Here is an 18,906-nt window from a genome sequence, read left to right as displayed (position 1 = left end):
AGGTCAGCTGGCCTAGAACACAATATGTAGCTGATGGTTACCTTGAACAGGCACTGCTTCTCAAGAATGCTGGGATCATAGGCATGCACCACCCTGCCAGGTTTTAGTAATTGTTGATGAAAGAAGGAAGTAATAGTTACCCTGTTTCTTTGACAAAATTCCTGTCAAAAACAGCTGAAGGAAGGAAGGGTTTATTTTAATTCATAATTTGATGCATAATTGATCCTGGGAAGGTGAGATGGTGGGTTACATTGTGTCTGCAATCAAGAAACAGAGAGGTGTGAATGACAACTGCCGGTTAGCCTTTTCTTTTTATTCAGACGTAAGACACTAGCATTTAGAGTAGTTCTTTGCTGTTCATTTAAACCTTTCAAAAAACATACAAATACGCCCAAAAGGTATGTTTCTGTGATGATTCTAAATCCTGTTGAGTTGATGAAGATTGACCATCATTAGATATCTGTGATGATAATTGAGATATAAGAATGGATCATATTTTTCTGTTTGACTATTTAAAAGAATTTCAAGGTGATATGTACTTAATAAATGTTATTGCAGTTATCAGGTGGAAGGCTGGGTTCAGTATCAGAATCTTAAAAGACTCGGGTGTAGGTGGAAGTTTCTGTCCTGCCTGCCAGTTCCCAAATAACCAACACAGAAGCTTAGTGTTAATTATAAATACTCGACCGATAGCTCAGGCTTATTATGAACTAGCTCTTACAACTTAAATTAACCTATTTCTATTAATCTATGTATTACCATGAGGCTCATGACTTTACCTGTCTTCCAGCATGTCTTGCTCCCTCTGTATCTCTGACTCTGCCTTTCTTTATCCCAGCATTCTTAATTTGGTTTTCCCACCTATACTTGCTGCCTGGCTACCGGCCAGTCAGCTTTTTATAAAACCAATCACAGTGTAAAGGAATATTCCACACACCCATGTCTCTGGTAATTATAGCCTGCAGTTTGTTCCATAGTGAAGTTGAAGGTCCATTTGCCCTTCGTAGTACCCTTCTGTGACTTGTGTTCATCTTAAGACTCAATAGTAGTTGAATTGTGAATTGCCTTTTTGAATTTAATATTGTATGATGACATGTAATTGTGAAGGGTGATCTTATAACCCTTTGACACAATTCTTAGGGCCTATGACGTTGGACTGGAATATAATACACAGGTCAGAAATTTGCCACACTTGTGCTTCCCCCTTCCCTAAGACTCAGCGGAATGTTGTAGCATATTTAAGAAAATCTTATTAGAGGGCTCGCTCAGTGACTTAGTGCCTGTCGGACCACGATGTTGAAAGTTGATTCCCTGAACCCATCCATGGTGGACGGAGAGAACCAATTCTCAAAAGTTGTCTTCTGATTTTAAAAGCCAGGTGGTGGCGGCACACGCCTTTAATCCCAGCACTTGAGAAAGGCGGAGATAGGTGGATCTTTGTGAGTTTGAGGTTGGCCTGATTTACATAATGAGTTCCAGGACAGACAGGGCTGACAGAGAAACCTTGTCTCAAAAAAATAAATAAAAAAACCCAAGATTTTTAATGTGTGTATTTCCTTAAATAGAAACGAGGTATTTTTAGAACTCATTTGAATTTGTTTTCTTTCAGAAATCGAGCTATAGCAGATTATCTTCGTTCAAATGGCTATGAAGAGGCATATTCCGTTTTTAAAAAGGAAGCTGAATTAGATATGGTATGCTTGACTTTTTTTTAACAGTCCTCTAATTATTCATAGTATAGTTAATGGATGAATTTTACTTAAGTTTGTAGTAGTTAGGTCAATTCATCTATTCAAATCTTGCCAGTTTTTATGGTGATCTCTTAGCACTGAACTTAATTTTCCTACTTTTTTTTTTTTTTTTTTTTTCGAGACAGGGTTTCTCTGTGTAGCTTTGCGCCTTTCCTGGAACTCACTTGGTAGCCCAGGCTGGCCTCGAACTCACAGAGATCCGCCTGCCTCTGCCTCCCGAGTGCTGGGATTAAAGGCGTGCGCCACCACCGCCCGGCCAATTTTCCTACTTTTTTGTATAATCAAATAGTTGAGCCACGTGGTGGTGGTGCACACCCTTAATCCCAGCACTCAGGAGGCAGAGCCAAGTGGATCTCTGTGAGTTCAAAGCCAGTGCCTGGTCTAGAGTGAGATCCAGGACAGGCACCAAAACTACACAGAGAAACTCTGTCTTGAGAAAAAATAAACAAGAAAAAAAAATTGATGTTTAGGCTTAAAGATGTCATGGTTGAGCCATTTTTTAAAGGATCTTGCTTTTTATCCTCTAGAATGAAGAATTAGATAAAAAGTATGCTGGTCTTTTGGAAAAAAAAATGGACATCTGTTATTAGATTACAAAAAAAGGTAAGTCTTTCTTCTTTAGTCTGTTGTGGTCAGTCAGTGTGCTCTTATAAATTTTCTGAAAGCGTTACCATAAATTAATCTGCTGATACTCGTTTCTGAGCTTAGAAAATACATTCCTTTGCTTCATAACAACTTTGATTATAAGGTCATTACTGATGCACAATAGCTCAGACAGCCTTGGTTGAGTCTGCATTGCCTGACTGAGAAGTTGATGCTTAAGGAATCATCTGCTCTTAGAAGGACACAACTACTTGGAACTAGGAAATGAGCACAAAGTATAGTCTCACATGAGCCATTCTTACCTCTGAGTGTTGTTTTGTTTTTCTTTAACATGAAAGACAAAAGTAACAAATGCTATTCCATTTCTAAAATATGTATTCTTCACATGGAAAGTTGGAATAGATAACATTGTTCTAATATAAAGCCCAGCTATACTAAGGTCATAGACAAGTATTAGCACCTAGTAGTTGTTCAGTAAATATTAGCTTTTGTTGTGAATATTACTGCCTCTAACAATAATAATGAACTGTGGTACGAGGTGGGGGGACGGGGGGGGGGGGGGGGGGGGGGGCGGGACGGGACGGGACACACCACTAAAAATGGCAGGGAGCAAGGCAATATGTTGATCTTCTCTATTAATGAATGTAAGTGAAAATTGTCTTTCAGTGAAATAGTTCAGGCTGGGCATAGTAATCCCAGCACTTGGGAGCTGAGGTAGGAATATTATGAGTTCTGGGCTACTCTAAGCTACAAAAAACATACAAACAAAAAACCAAGTATGTTACAGAATGCATCTTTATTTAACTTCATGTTCCCTCCCCAAGGTTATGGAATTAGAATCAAAACTAAATGAAGCAAAAGAAGAATTTACGTCGGGTGGTCCTCTTGGTCAGAAACGAGACCCAAAAGAATGGATTCCCCGTCCACCAGAGAAATACGCATTGAGTGGTCATAGGAGTCCAGTCACTCGAGTTATTTTCCATCCTGTGTTCAGTGTTATGGTCTCTGCTTCAGAAGATGCTACAATTAAGGCAAGTTCTTTGTGTGTGTGTGTGTGTGTGTGTGTGTGTGTGTGTGTGTGTGTGAGAGAGAGAGAGAGAGAGAGAGAGAGAGAGAGAGAGAGAGAGAGAGAGAGAGAGTCTCTATGCATTCTTGGCTATCAGACTGGCCTTGAACTCACAGAACTCCTAAATGCTGTGATTAATTAAAGTCATGGGTTACCACACCCAGGTAAGAGGCAAGTTTTTCTTAGAGGTAGACTTGATGTAAATTAGGTAAAAGAAAGAAAAGATTTTGAAAACAAGGACCTAAGCTGAGGGGAGCTCTTGAGTTTATCTCTGTTGTTTATTTGCATGCACTTCTTGTGTATGTATGCATACCTGCCAGGTCATATGTGTGATTGCCAAAGAACAGTTTATGGGAGTTGTTTCTCCCTTCTAGGACATGGGTTCTGGAAATCAAGCTCAGGATGTCAGGTTTGGTGGCAGTTGCCTTTTTGAAACTACATAAGTGATTTGGTTCTAAACTTTAAAGGCAGACTTTAAACTTTAGACATTAAACATTAGAGCTCTAGAGAGGCATTCTGCCAATAAGTAACTGATGTATTTGAGAAAATTTGGGGTGTTTTTAAATTTAGTTTGGCAGTAGGTCATCTTTTCCTTGAATAGTTCCTGTTCTTGGAGAATAAGAATATTTTTAAGCAGGCAGTAAGAAAATAGTAGTTTGCAAGGCCATTCTCCCAAAATACATTAGTGTAAAGTAATGTACAGTTTTCTTTAATCTACCCATAATAAAATGACAGTTGTGCAAGCCATAAAAAGATAGAAAGATAAAATATAATTGTGCTGGAGAGGTGGCTTATAGATTAAGAGCACTGGCTTCTCTTCTAGAGTTCCCCGAGTACAATTCCCAGCAACGATATGGTGGCTCACAACCATCTATACTGAGATTTAGTGCCCTTTTCTGGCATTCAGGAATACATCCAGGCAGGACATTATACGTAATTGAGAGAGAGAGAGAGAGAGAGAGAGAGAGAGAGAGAGAGAGAGAGAGAGAGAGAGAGAGAGAGAGGGGGAGAGGGAGAGGGAGAGGGGGAGGGAGGGAGGGAGGGAGGGAGGAGAGAGAAAAAGAGAGAGAATGAGAATAGGTGAGTTCCTTTGTTCTAAGGCTTATTTTGTATAAAGAATCAATATTAAGTTCTACTTGTAAAGTGTTAAGAAAATGTCATTGTTTATACCCCGTAGTAACAACAGTCTTACCTAAGATGCAGGCATGACTTAAGTGTGACTATGTTTTACCAATTTTTCAAATTGAATATGTTTAACATATTCTTTTTAAATTAATATTTTGAGACAGGGTCTCTGTACATAGCCTTGGCTGTCCAGAAACTCACTGTGTAGACCAAGGTGGCCTCAAAATTAAGGGATCTGCCTGCCTCTGGCTCCCAAGTGCTGGAATTAAAGCTGTGTGCCACCGTGCCCAGTGTGTTACATAATCTTAATGTGATGGTCCTGGAGGCTCATTCATTTACAAGGGAGCCTGTACTCACTCACTCATAGACACACACAAATTTTTTTAAAAAAATCCTTATGTATATGTGTGTGCACCATGCACATGGATCTCAGTTGAGGGTGTTGGGTATACTGGAACTGGAGTTGCAGAAAGTTGTGAGCCACCCTTCATGGGATGCTGGGAACTGAATTCAGGTTCTTGAAAGAACATCAAGTATTCTTATCTCCAACTTCTCTTTACCTTTTACCTTTAAAGCCTTTCAGTTATAATACCATCAACATTCAGATACAATAATTGAGGAAAATGAATCAATGATAAGTATTCAGAACAGTTCATAGTAGTAGTTTTGAAGGAGGAAGTTGGGCTGGGGATGAAATCAGGGGCCTTGCTAGTGTGGTGTTGTGTATCTGTATTCTCAAAACTCAGAAGGTAGAGCTAAAGACTATGAGTAACCAAGGTTAAAAGTAATTTGAGTAGTTTTGACCTCACTACTAATGTAAGAAGAAAAATGTAAATTGAAATTACATGTGTTTTATCAAACAGTCAGGGATTTATTTATTGTGTGTTTCTGTGTAAAGGTTGTGTGTACCACAGTGGTTATATAATAGAGGACAATTTGGGTAGAGTAGGTCTTTTCATCCAATTTTTGGTTTTCCGAGACAGGGTTTCCCTGTAAAGCTTTGGCTGTTCTGGAACTTAATATATAGATCAGGCTGGTTTTGAACTCAAGAGATTTGCCTGTCTCTACCTCATGAGTGCTAGGACTAAAGGTGTGCGCCACCACCACCTGGCTCTCTATCTACTTTATGTGGATTCTGAGGATTGACCTCAGATGGCCAGGCTTGTTCAGCAATTTTCATTACCTGCTGAGCTATCTCATCAGCCCCCTATTTTACATTTTAAACAAGAATTTCCAGTGATGATGAAAGTATACATTCTTACTGCATTTCAGACAATAATTTAACAAACTACATGAAAGACTTCAAATTTTTATACTTCTTTCTTTAGGAAGGAGCAGTCTTGAATTTTTTTTTTTTTTTTTGTTTTGTTTTGTTTTGTTTTTGTTTCCCCCAGAGCTGAGGACCGAACTCAGGGCCTTGCGTTTGCTAGGCAAGCGCTCTACCACTGAGCTAAATCCCCAACCCCATTGAGTTTTATAGTGTGTATATGTTTATATTGATATGCATGTGTGCTGTGACATGGATGTAGAGGTCCAAGGACAACTTGTAGAAGTTGGTGCTCTCCTTTGACCATGTGGGTTTCAGAATTGAACTCATCAGGATTTGTGGCAAGTGCCTTTAACTTTTGACCATCTCATTAGCCCCTGGTTTCTTGCCCCCACCCCCACCCCCTTCAGACAGTGAGTCACCTTGTAGCCCTGGCTCTCTTTACTTCATAGCAATCCACCTACTTCTGCCTCTGGTGGGAATAAAGGCATTTATCACCATGGTTAAAATTTTAGTGACATGGAAAAAGTACTTTGGTAAGCAGAAGTATAGTCTGCAGATAGGGAATGGGGGTTTGGGGTGTTACACACCTTTAATCTTAGCACTGGGGAGGCAGAGGCAGGTGGATCTCTAAGAATTCGAGACCATCCTGGTCTACAGAGTGAGTTCCAGGACAGCCAAGGCTACACAAAGAAACCCTGTCTTGAAAAAAAACAAAAAAGAAAGAAAAAAGAAACAGAAAGTTGTGGTAATAAAATCATTAAGTCCTCCTTTTACTTGCTTTTCATAATTTTTATTACCTGGTGTACTACAGTCTTAAATACCAGTATAAGCACATTTACATGTTTATTACACTGTATTATTATGATTATTTTATATTATTATTAAAATGTTACTTGTCTAATTTGTAATATAACTTCATAAGTATGTGTGTATAGGAACAATCTAGTGTATATGTTTTGATGCTACCTGTACTTTTTAGGCTTCACCTGTAGTCTTGGAAATCTGTCACCCATGAATAAGGGGAGACTGCTGTAATGGGCATAGTCTATGTGATTTAGAAAGCATAGGGGCAAAAGGAAAAGCCACATCATTGGTGTTTTTTTTTTATATATATATATTTATATATATAATATATGCTTGAGACAGGGTTTCTCTGTAGCCCTGGCTGTCCTGGGACTCACTCTGTAGACCAGGCTGGCCTCAAACTCATAGAAATCGGCCTATCTCTGCCTCCTGAGTGCCAGAATTAAAGGCATGTATATATTTTTTTTCTCTTCATAGCAGTACATTATATTATAGTTTTATTTGTAGTTATGAAGAGACAAGATTATTTGTTTTTTACTTTTATGTATGGCTATTTTGCCTGTGGGGGGAGGTCTATGCCCACTTGTGTGCCTGGTACCCATGGAGAACTGGAGAGGACCCTGGATCCTCTGGAACTGGAGTTACAGATGGTTATGAACTGCCACGTGGATGCTAGGAATTGAGCCTGTGTCCTCTGAAAGAGCAGCCAGTACTCTGAATTTCTGAGCCGTCTTTCTAGCCCCCAAAAGTTTTTATTTCAGAGTATGTTTAAAGAATTGTTCTAAGCCAGTGGTTCTCAACTTATGGATCACAACCCCTTTGGGTGTCGAGTATCAGATATCTTGTATATCAGGCATTTACATTACGATTCATAGCTGTAGCATAATTACAGTTACAAAGTATCAATGAAAGTAATTTTATGGTTGGGGTTCATCACAGTATGAGGAACTGTATTAAAGGGTTGCAACATTAGGAAGGTTGAGAACCACGGCTCTAACCATACTGTGGTGTGGTGGCTTGAAATTCCAGTTGCTTGGGAAGCTGAGGCAAGAGAATTTTAAGGCCATTGTAGGTTACAAATTAAGTTCAGGGCCAGCCTGGGCAATTTAATGGGATAGTCTTTACATAAAAAGTAAAAAGAGGCCGGATGTAGTGGTACACACTTTTAATCCCAGCACTTGGGCAGCAGAGTCCAGTCTGGTCTACAAAGAGAGTTCCAGAACAGCCAGAGCTTCTGATCTCCACATATACAGACAGAAAAACAGAGAGATGTTTAAAATCTTTAAAAATTAAAAAATGAATAGTTTTGGGGGTGGTGGGTAGCACATGTTTGTAATCCTAGCACTTGGGAAGCAGAAACAGCAAGATCAAGAATTCAAGTTTTGGCCGGGCGGTGGTGGCGCACGCCTTTAATCCCAGCACTCGGGAGGCAGAGCCAGGCGGATCTCTGTGAGTTCGAGGCCAGCCTGGACTACCAAGTGAGTTCCAGTAAAGGCGCAAAGCTACACAGAGAAACCCTGTCTCGAAAAACCAAAAAAAAAAAAAAAAAAAGAATTCAAGTTTTGAGGTCAGGCTAGGCTACCTGAAACCCTATCTCAAAAGATAACCCCCCCCCCCCCATATACTTAGGGATGAATCCAGATAGGCAAGCACAGAATTAAATACACAGTGACCTCTTTCATATGGAAATGATGGAATGTTTGAATGGTGGTAAAGGTTTCATTCGTTTAGAGCTGGGCATGATGATGTGTTCCTAGCACTCCAGAGAGTGAGGCAGGTGGTTCATGAAAATCATGATAGCTTAGGCTACTTAGGAAGACTGCTTTTAAAACAACAAAACAAAACAAAGCAAAAAAACTGGCTGGTCATACAATGCACACCTTTAGTTCCATCACCTATGAGGCAGAGGCAAGTAGGTCTCTGAGTTTATGGCCAGCTTGGTCTACACAATGATACTCTATCTCAAAACAAACAACAGCAACAAAATTAGGAAAAATACTTTATATAGTTGCGGTGTGATATAAATTTGTATTTTTTACATAACATCATGTTTATACTAGAAATTCCTTATAAATGTAGGGTTTTTTTTTATTTGTTTATCAATCCTCTTATGTTGACTGTTTTAAGTTTTTAAAATGGACTGCAGAGAAGGCTCAGCAGTTAAGAGCACTTGGTGCTCTTGCAGAGGTCCAAGGTTTGGTTCTCAGCTTTCACATGGTGGCTTACAACCATCTGTATTCCAGTTCTAGGGGATCCAGGGTCCTCTTCTAGCCTCACAGGGCATCAGGTATGAATGTGGTACACATACATGATATGTAGACAAAATACTCATAAAATAAAATAATTTTTTAATGTATTGCCTAGAAAAGTTTTTTTAAAAAAAATATTGCCTATTTCCCCAAATTTACACACACATGCACACACACCCCTTATTACATTTAAATTAGTATTTACTGTGGGTAGAGTGGATGCAACTGTTTCATTTTAGAGCATGAAATCAGTGTTTGATTTTTTTTTTTCTTTTGTTATTTCCATTGTTGAGTGTTTTTGTTTGGATTTTTCATGTTTTTTTTTTTTTTGAGTGGCTGGAGATTAAATTGAACCTAGGACTTGTTGCATGAAAAGCAAGTGCTATAATCAGTATTTTTAAAAATGATTTCAATCTGACTACAATTTGGCCACCAGAACAAAGATTTAGTATGTTCTTGAGTAATATCTGTTTGTAATATTGATTCTTGGTAACTCATAATTTTAGGGGAAAAAAATGTCTTTTCAAAATGAGACTTTTCCAAATGAAATATTTTTGTTAATCATGAGCTTATGATTCAGGAATAGTTTGTATTTTGTAAATTTTTTCCTTGGTCCTTTCAATATTTGTGCTCTACTGCTCTAGTAGAATTAAGAACTTAAATCAGTTCACTGTTGTACATAAAAATGCCTGGTGCTCGCTTTGGCAGCACATATACTAAAATTGGAATGATACATACAAATGCCTGTCATTGCCCCAACACATCCTTTTTGTACTTGAATTTCCTTATTTATGTCTAGCGCTTACTATGAGACTAGTGTGTTTTGACTTTCTGTACCTTCTCATTAGCATATTTAAGTGGTAGATTCTTAACAGATGTGACACTGGAGGTCTGCTTGGATAATTGGAGCTCTATTTTCTCTATTGAGAAAGGCCAGTTTGTACTTGAAGATTGGATATTTCTAACAGATTACTATTGTTATTTGTTAATTAGTCAGTAAGGTGCCAGACTAAGCTGCTGGGTGTAAATGTGAAATGAGGAAGTGATGGATTGGTGTTGACCATTTTTCTATTCACTTGACAGGTGTGGGACTATGAGACTGGAGATTTTGAACGAACACTCAAGGGGCACACAGACTCTGTACAGGACATTTCCTTTGACCACAGTGGCAAGCTTCTGGCTTCCTGTTCTGCAGACATGACGATTAAACTATGGGATTTTCAGGGCTTTGAGTGCATCAGAACCATGCATGGTAAGGGGTAGAGGATGGTACTTTAATTTCTGGTAGGACACTTGAGAGAAGAAATAATTTGCTAACCACATATAGGTATAGGTACCCTACATTTAAGTCTTAGTTGTCTGCACTGATGGGCAACTTTGATGAACAGACTTTGGTGATAGAGATTTTCTTGTTAGAAGAGTTTAAGGATTACATGAAATACTGATTTGTATTCACAAGTATATTTGGGTAAGAAAAACTTCCAGGTCAGATTAGTCCAGCAGAAAAGGACAGTTAATTTACTGAGGTTGTTGGTTCTTTTTTCTTTTGTTTTTCGTCAAGAGAACAGCTAGTGTGGAAGCTGGAAGCCAGAGTCCCCCTGCTGTGGTACCTTTAAGTGTCTCTAGGTTATTTCATCTGGAAAATAAAGGGGGTAATACCTATGGCATAGAATTAAAAAGATAAAATGAGTCATAGTTTGATTATCTGGGTATATAGGAGATACTAACATTTGTCATTTTTAGGTTTTTGGGACAGGGTCTCAGTGTAGCCTTGGCTGGCCTGAACTCAAGAGATCTGCCTGCTTCTACCTACCTCAAGTAGTGAGATCGAAGGTGTGCACCACCACACCTGGGACTGTCCCATCCCTCCCCTGCCCTCCCCCAGAGAGTGTTTCTCTCTGTAGCCCTAGCTATCCTAGACTGGCCTTGAATTCAGAGATCCGCCTGCCTCTCTCTCCCGAGTGCTGATATTAAAGGCATGTGCCACCACCACTTGGCTTGGCTCTGTTTTCTTTAAAGATGCAGAATATGGTTGTTTAGATATATGTAAGAACAAATGCTGTATTAGTGATTTAACAACAAGCCAGGTGTGTTGGTGCCTGTACATAATTCCAGCAGGCAGGAGGCCAAGCTGGGAGAGTCACTACTAGTTCAAGGCTGGCCTTCACTACAAAGCAAGTTGTAGCCCAACTGAGCTGCACAGTACACTGGTCTTAAGAAAGCAAAACAACAACAACAAAAAAAAAAACAAAAAAAACAAAAAACTAAATAGCCAGGTGGTGGTGGTGGCGCACGCCTTTAATCCCAGCACTCTGGAGGCAGAGGCAGACGGATCTCTGTGAGTTCGAGGCCAGCCTGGGCTACCAAGTGAGTCCCAGGAAAGGCGCAAAGCTACACAGAGAAACCCTGTCTCGAAATCCCCCCCCCCAAAAAAAAAAAAAAAAAAAAAAAGATTAGCTGGTGGTATTTAGTACACAGGCTTATTACATGGAGTGTATGGTTGAAGTTTGTGAGTTTTTTTCAACTATTTATATTACATCAAATAAGTTCTACTAAAGGAGTTTTGATAGATTCTTTTGTAAATATGTTATCTAAAAATCTGTAAGTTGCGGGTATCTTACTGCTGTCACTTGCACAAAAGCCCTTAGTTTGATTCTGATTGGTAGTAAACCCCTATAATTTCATTACTCAAGAAGTAGAAGCTGGGCGGTGGTGGCACGCACCTTTAATCCCAGCACTCAGGTGACAGAGGCAGGCGGATCTCTGTGAGCTCAAGACCAGCCTAATGTATAGAGTGAGTTCCAGGACAGCTATGGCTATTATACAGAGAAACTCTGTCTCAGAAAACAAACAAACAAAAAGAAATAGAAGCAGAAGGATCAAAAAGTTCAAAGTTTCCTTGGCTACATAGCAAGTTTGAGGTCCACAGGGCATATATACATGAGATACTGTCTCAAAAAAGAGTTTTTGCGAGGCATGGTGGCACATACCGATAATCCCAGGTTTTTATTGTTGTTTTGGCTTTGTAGACCAGGCCTGCCTCTGCCTCCTGAGTGCTGGGATGAAAGGCATGTGCCACCACCGTCCGGCTTGATCCTAGGTTTTTAGGACTGCAGCAGAATTGGGCTTTGTACTGAGATCCCATCTTTAAAAAAGACAGGAAAATTTCTTGAAAAATACATACCTTGAGCTTTTTCCAGAAAGCATAGCTAGTTTGGAATGTGAACAGTGTTTATGACCTATTAGGGCATTTACTCCTATTGAACATCAATATCAAATAAAGATAAATTTCAACCACTATTTAAATAGAGGACCAAATTCTGCCCTTTCCACTCTCTCTTTTTCCCTTACTACTTTTTTATAATCCTGTCAAATTTACAGTGTAAAAGTACTTTCTGTAGTTTTTTAAATAACATAGTAAAAACCCACAGTAAACTGTTAAATATTCCCCTGTATTATGTGTTTTAGGCCATGACCACAATGTCTCTTCAGTAGCCATCATGCCTAATGGAGATCATATAGTGTCTGCCTCAAGGGATAAAACTATAAAAATGTGGGAAGTGCAAACTGGGTAAGTACATTTAGTTGGAAAGCATTAGCCAAAAAGATTTTAAAAACAAAACAGAATTGTTTTCTAAGTGCTTAGTAATTTTATCTTTCACCTGGAATGATCAGCACGACATACATATTTGAAGGCTGGAAATGTAGCATAGTTGCTTAACATGCACAAGGCCCTAGCTTTCATCCCCAGCACCAAATTGAAAAAAAAAATTTTTTTTTTTTTTTTTTGGTTTTTCGAGACAGGGTTTCTCTGTGTAGCTTTGCGCCTATCCTGGATCTCACTCTGTAGACCAGGCTGGCTTCAAACTCATAGAGATCTGCCTGGCTCTGCCTCTCGAGTGCTGGGATTAAAGGTGTGCACCACCGCTACCCGGCTAGACTTGAAGTTTTGTATGTGTTTAGTTTTGAAAAATTTTATGCCTTCTATATATTTTACCTAAATTCCATATTTTGTTAATTTGTATATTTTCTGTCAGCCTGTTTTAGCTAGTGCTTTTTGACTTCTGGCTGGTGCCCATCTTTTATTAACCAAAATTTTACATTTATTTTGTTGACTGCTATAATTTCTCTAACTAATGCTATTCTCTTTATCCTGATTCATAATTTTGTATCACTTCTAGAAAGTTTCCTAATGCTTGCCAATTATTTCACAATGTACGTTATTATTTACATTAATAGCTACTGTGTGAAGACATTCACAGGACACAGAGAATGGGTACGTATGGTGCGGCCAAATCAGGATGGCACTCTGATAGCCAGCTGTTCCAATGACCAGACTGTGCGTGTATGGGTTGTAGCAACAAAGGAATGCAAGGCTGAGCTCCGAGAACATGAGCATGTGGTAGAATGCATTTCCTGGGCTCCGGAAAGTTCATATTCTTCCATCTCTGAAGCAACAGGATCTGAGGTACTGTGTGAATTATATGTCATTGTTTGATTTTCTTACTGTGCCATAGGATAGAGCCTTAGGTAAATTTTCTGATTCTCAGTCTGAGGTCTGTTAAAGTACCTAAGACTTTAGCCTGAAATTCTGAATTTTGAGTCTTTTTGCTCTTTCCAGTTGTGAGTGGTGTTTATATTTTAAGTCAATTATTATTGGGCCAGTAAGATGGCTCAGTAGGTAAAGGCGCTGGCCACCAAGCTTGGTGACCTGAGTTTTATTCCTGGAACCCACACTGTAGGAGTTGGGAACCAACTCCCTCAAGTTGTCCTCTGACCTTACTTGCATGCTCTGGCATGAATTGTGTACATACTCAAATAGATAAATAAAACAGTAGCTCACCGTTGATTTGATACATGTTGGAGATCATCTACTAAAGAAATGATCATTTAAAGCCAGGTATAATGGCCCTTGCCTATAACCTCAGTACTTGAGAACAAAAGGCTTACAAGTCTCTGTCTCAAAAACAACCAAACAAATACCATATATCTTAATAAAGCTCTGAATGAGTCTTTTTTTTTTTTTTTTTTTTCCAAAAAATGGCTTTTTAAAAATTTTTTCAGGTGTTGGGGATTTAGCTCAGTGGTAGAGTGCTTGCCTAGCAAGCGCAAGGCCCTGGGTTGTTCCTCAGCTCCAGGAAAAAAAAAAATTCCAGAAAGGGCCTTATTATGTAGCCCTGGCTATTCTGGAACTTTGTAGACCAGGCTTGCCTTGAGTATACAGAAATCCAGCTACCTCTACCTCTTTGATTACTGGGATTAAAGGAGTGCATCACCACATCTGGCTCTAAATTAATATTATTTGTTATCTCTTCATTTGGACTATTATAAATTCTAAATAAAATTATTTATACTGCCCTCTGGTGGTTGTTACATACAGTATATAATTAATTTTGATGGTGTGTGTGTGTGTGTGTGTGTGTGTGATTAGTTTAAAACTCCTTTTTGAGCATAGACTTGATACCAAGTCTGAAACTCTTCTTCATGCTAGGTGAATACTCTGTCACTTAGCTTGATATACCTAACCCTGATTGCAGAAGTCTTGGACAGTACATTTATCATTGTTGGTGTTATCTAGGTAGGGCCTATTTTTCTTTGTAGGTTAGGTATAGTGTCAGAACAGTTGTGTATTTAAATAGATGCAAACAGCCTTTTTGAAAGATTTGGAATAAATGTCATTACATAATAGAAGTTGTTTAAGTACTTATTTCTTGCATGGAAAAAATAATTTTTATATTTTCTGTAGACTAAAAAAAGTGGCAAGCCTGGACCCTTCTTGCTATCTGGTTCCAGAGACAAAACTATTAAGATGTGGGACGTCAGTACTGGCATGTGCCTTATGACTCTTGTAAGTTGGCATGATCTCAATACATATTTGGCATCTTTATTGTGCTTTAACTCTTTGGATTAGATACTCTGTGCTTCTTAATAAATTTCCATCCTGGGACTTTAAAATACATCCTTTATAGGTTTATAAACCTCCTCGATGTTTTGTAATTATACTGGTATAGTGATGTTCTACAGAATGCAATGTTAAATAAAATAAATCTATAAAACCAGTCAATGTTGGGAGGGGGGAGGGTCTTAGCTCACTGTGTAATACCTACTCTGAAGGAGAAAGAAAGCTCTTACAGACTTGTTTACTCTGTTTGTTTTAATTCGTTAGCTGTCATCTCTTTGCTGACATCTACTTCTTATTTGGTTTATTTTCTTATTGTGAAATTAATTATTATAGCTTAATGAGTTAAAGGTGCTCAGGTCATTGTAGCAGCATTGGAGATTCCATATAAGAAAGGGGGTTATTGGAACATTCTGGTTTGCCTAAGAAATTCCAAGTGGGTCTGTGGATACTGCTACACTAGTAGCAAGTCTTATAATACATCATTCATGGTTTTAGGAACTAGGTACTAACCAGATCTGTCTGTAGACTATGACTGACACACGGTAAAGTATACTAAAGGACTGATGAGAAGGGAATGCTGGAAGAGAGGGATGCAGTGAAGAAAAGGGGGTCAGAAAGGTGGGGAAGGAGCAGGACAGGGACAACCAATACTAAGTCAGTGTAAATGCTGCTCAAAAAGGAAAACTCATTACTGTAAATGAATTGCGAATGCCTTTGATCCCAGCAGAGGCAGGTGAATCTCTGAGTTTGAGGCCAGTGTCGTCCACAGAGTGAGTTCCAGGACAGCAGGGCTACATAGAGACCAGTCTTGAAAAACAAAAACAAAGATAAAAGAAATACCCAGCACTCTAAATTTGAGGCCAGCCTGTTCTGTGTAGAATTGCAGCTCAGCCAGGATTACTGCATAGTCCAGACCCATCTTAAAAAAAGTCACTGTACTGTGTTCCGGGTTTTAATTATGTACATATATATGTCTTTGTGTGTGTATGCACATGTGTGTGCCAGTTCCTGGGTGGGCTAGAAACATTGGATCCTCCTGAAGCAGGAGTTACAGCCAATTGTGAGCTGCCTGTCATGGGTACTGGGAACCAAACTCGCATCCTCTAACAGAGTAGCAGTACATGCGTTTAACTGCCTAGTCAACTCCTCTACATGCTTTTTTAAAATTTTGAGACAAGGTTTTTCTGTGAAGCCCACCTCTACCTCTTGAGTGCTGGGATTAAAGCATGAGGAGGCACCACCACCTGGCTCCTCGACTTGCTCTTAACTCCTCAGTCATCTCTGTGGCTCCTCAGTTTTTAACTAATTTTTTATTTTTATTTTTTTAATATAGAGTCTAGTTTGTTTTTTGTTTTGTTTTTTCGAGACAAGGTTTCTCTGTGTAACAGCTCTGGCTGTCCTGGAATTTGCTTTGTAGACCAGGCTGGCCTCGAACTTGATAGTGTCTAGTTTTAATCCCAGCACCCTGGAAGCAGAGATAGGCAGATCTCTGAGTTCCAGGACAACTAGGGCTATGCAGAGAAACCCTGTCTTGAACAACCAAAATAAAATAAAATGTATTATTTCTCAAATGTTACTTTAAATAAGTCAAATACCTTTTGTCTTTAAGGTGGGTCATGATAATTGGGTACGTGGAGTTCTGTTCCATTCTGGGGGGAAGTTTATTTTGAGTTGTGCTGATGACAAGACTCTCCGTGTATGGGATTACAAGAACAAGCGATGCATGAAGACCCTCAATGCGCATGAACACTTTGTTACCTCCTTGGGTATGTACACATTTGAATTCTGGAGTGCCAGATGTAACAGTTTTATGTGACCTTGTGAACTTTTCCAGGTGAGAAATGACTGAGTTCTTTAAGTGTGAAATAGAAAAGGCATATTTTACCCTTGTGGGTTCCATCCAGTACTCTTTCTAGAATTAAGCTTATAATAAAAAAATACTGCTTTCAGTTGGGCAGTGGTGGCGCATGCCTTTAGTTCCAGCACTCTGGAAGCAGAGGCAGGCGGATCTCTGTGAGTTCAAGACCAGCCTGGTCTACAGAGTGAATTCTAGGACAGCCAGTGCTACACAGAGAAACCCTGTCTTGGAACCCCCTCCCCCCCACCCAAAAAAAAAATACTACTTTCTCTGTTGTACATTGGTTTTAGAAACTAGACTTATGAAGGTGATATTTACTCATCACACTCTTGAGTGTTAGCTTTTTCTTTTCTATTAGTTTATAAATTTATCAAAAGAAGTCATAATGCTGTGTTACTCCGTGGTATAACGACATATCTTGACTGAGACACTAGTTTCAAAAACACGAGTACTGCAGAAGAAGAACAAAAGAAATTTTAAATAATAGCCTGGGATACATAGCAAGACCCTGTTTCAAGAAAAAACAAAAGGAGTTGACAAGATGGTTCAGAAGACAGAGGTGCTTTTGGGCAGACCCAAAAACCTATGTTTGATCCTCATATCCCAAACAGTAACAGGACAGAACTGGCTCCTGAGAGTTGTCCTCTGACCTCTGTACTTGAGCCTACATGTGTATACGTACACACAAACACACACACATACAATGAAAAAACAGGCAAAACCCATCCAGGCATGGTGACACACTCCAGCATTTGGACAGCAGAGGCAGGATGCCTGTGTCCCAAATTTGAGGTCAGCCTGATCTGTATAACAGAGGATATAGGGCAAGACCCTGTTGTTTTAAAAAGAAAAAGGAAAAAAAAAAAACAAAAAAACAAAAAAACTACGACTTTCCTATGACGAGTAAACACTGCCATGTACTAGAAACTTGGGAAGTTGTATGTAAATGTCATGTCCTCGGTATTATATGGAATTCATAAGAGTGAATTCATTAAGTTATAATATATTAGGGTATTTTGGATGGACCTTGTGGTGACTACAATAAAGCCCTTGGTAAATAGGCAGGAGTGTTGTATTAGTTGTCCACATAAAGCATTAGTACTAAGCCTAGAGCAGTGTTCAGTAAATGGGTATGCTGAGTGTGCCCTCGTTCATATTTTTGAGCATCGTTTGGGATGGTACTTGTGGTATCGAGTGGGCTTTAATCGTTGAGTTTCAACTTCCTAACCCAGTTGGTGAGCTCAGTAGTTTCCAGGGAGTATGGGTATGTATATAAAGAAAACCAGGGATATTGTATCCGCATGTGGAGGCACATGCTCATAGAATCTCAGTGCTTGGGAAGCCTGCTAGGGTTATATACAAAACCCTGTCTCAAAAACAAACAAAAAGTCTGTCTGGCTTAGTGTGGTTTGAAAACAAGCCTTTTCTTTTCTCTTTCAGATTTCCACAAGACGGCACCCTATGTGGTTACTGGCAGTGTAGATCAAACAGTAAAGGTGTGGGAGTGCCGTTGATTGAGTCTCGTTTGGTTCTTCCTCCCTTTTTTTCCTCTGGATGCACTCTGATGATACCATGGTTACCCCATTTGAGCTCTGTTTAAATAAATATTGTCCTTTCATGTAAATTATTCTGGATGTAGATTGAGCTTATTAAATGTTACACACAAAGTATTCATGCATGGTGAATCCAAATTGTATACTGTAAATTTACATATGTTGTCTAGAAGTACCATAGGGTTTAAAAACCTGGGCTGGCATTGGTCACACCAGGCCTACAAGGGCAGAAGTTGAATAAATTGAACTAGGGCACTAAACTGAATAGTTGACAGTGTCATTTTATGTTGGATTATTAATTATTGTTTTTCTTCCTGCTATCTGTTGGTGCCTGACTTGATGGCCTCATTTTGGGGAAAGTGGTGGTTATTAGGGCTTTTTCTGAAATGTGTATCTATGTAACATCACTTAAGTGTGCTTAATAAATCTTTAAGGGTGTTAGATAAATAAGACTACAATTCAGAATCTTTTGCTCCATCTGTGTAATTAATGGGGATTACACATTGAAGTTTTTGTCATGACCCCTTTGCCAAATCAATAGGATATGTTTGTTTTGGCAGCCTATCAAGCAAAGGCTAGTGGTATATTTATGTAAGAAAATGATCGTAAATCTCAAGAAAAATCTCAGCAGCTAATAGTGAATCCTTATTTCATTTGGGTCTTACTGCTTTATAAACAGGTCAGGAAAACACTGTCCTACTCTAAGCTTCTCTCCACACTAGACA

The 18,906-nt window shown here is 39.1% G+C and overlaps 1 protein-coding gene across 1 annotated transcript in view; it reads left to right on the top strand.

The window, feature by feature from the left end:
- Pafah1b1 (platelet activating factor acetylhydrolase 1b regulatory subunit 1) overlaps positions 1–18,255 on the top strand; it is a 63,057-nt gene extending 44,802 nt beyond the window's left edge. The window contains 10 exon segments of the mRNA XM_059271173.1: positions 1,610–1,694; positions 2,279–2,317; positions 2,319–2,354; positions 3,179–3,385; positions 9,952–10,120; positions 12,337–12,439; positions 13,108–13,336; positions 14,615–14,716; positions 16,380–16,536; positions 18,069–18,255. Of these exon segments, the coding sequence (XP_059127156.1) occupies positions 1,610–1,694; positions 2,279–2,317; positions 2,319–2,354; positions 3,179–3,385; positions 9,952–10,120; positions 12,337–12,439; positions 13,108–13,336; positions 14,615–14,716; positions 16,380–16,536; positions 18,069–18,142 (1,201 nt within the window). The 3' untranslated portion in view covers positions 18,143–18,255.
- The last annotated feature ends 651 nt before the right edge of the window (positions 18,256–18,906 follow it).

The sequence above is a fragment of the Peromyscus eremicus genome, chromosome 8a (genome assembly GCF_949786415.1).
Source record: "Peromyscus eremicus chromosome 8a, PerEre_H2_v1, whole genome shotgun sequence".
Lineage (NCBI taxonomy): Eukaryota > Metazoa > Chordata > Mammalia > Rodentia > Cricetidae > Peromyscus > Peromyscus eremicus.
Note: the sequence above shows the minus strand (reverse complement) of the source record. Positions and strands in the feature narration are given on the sequence as shown.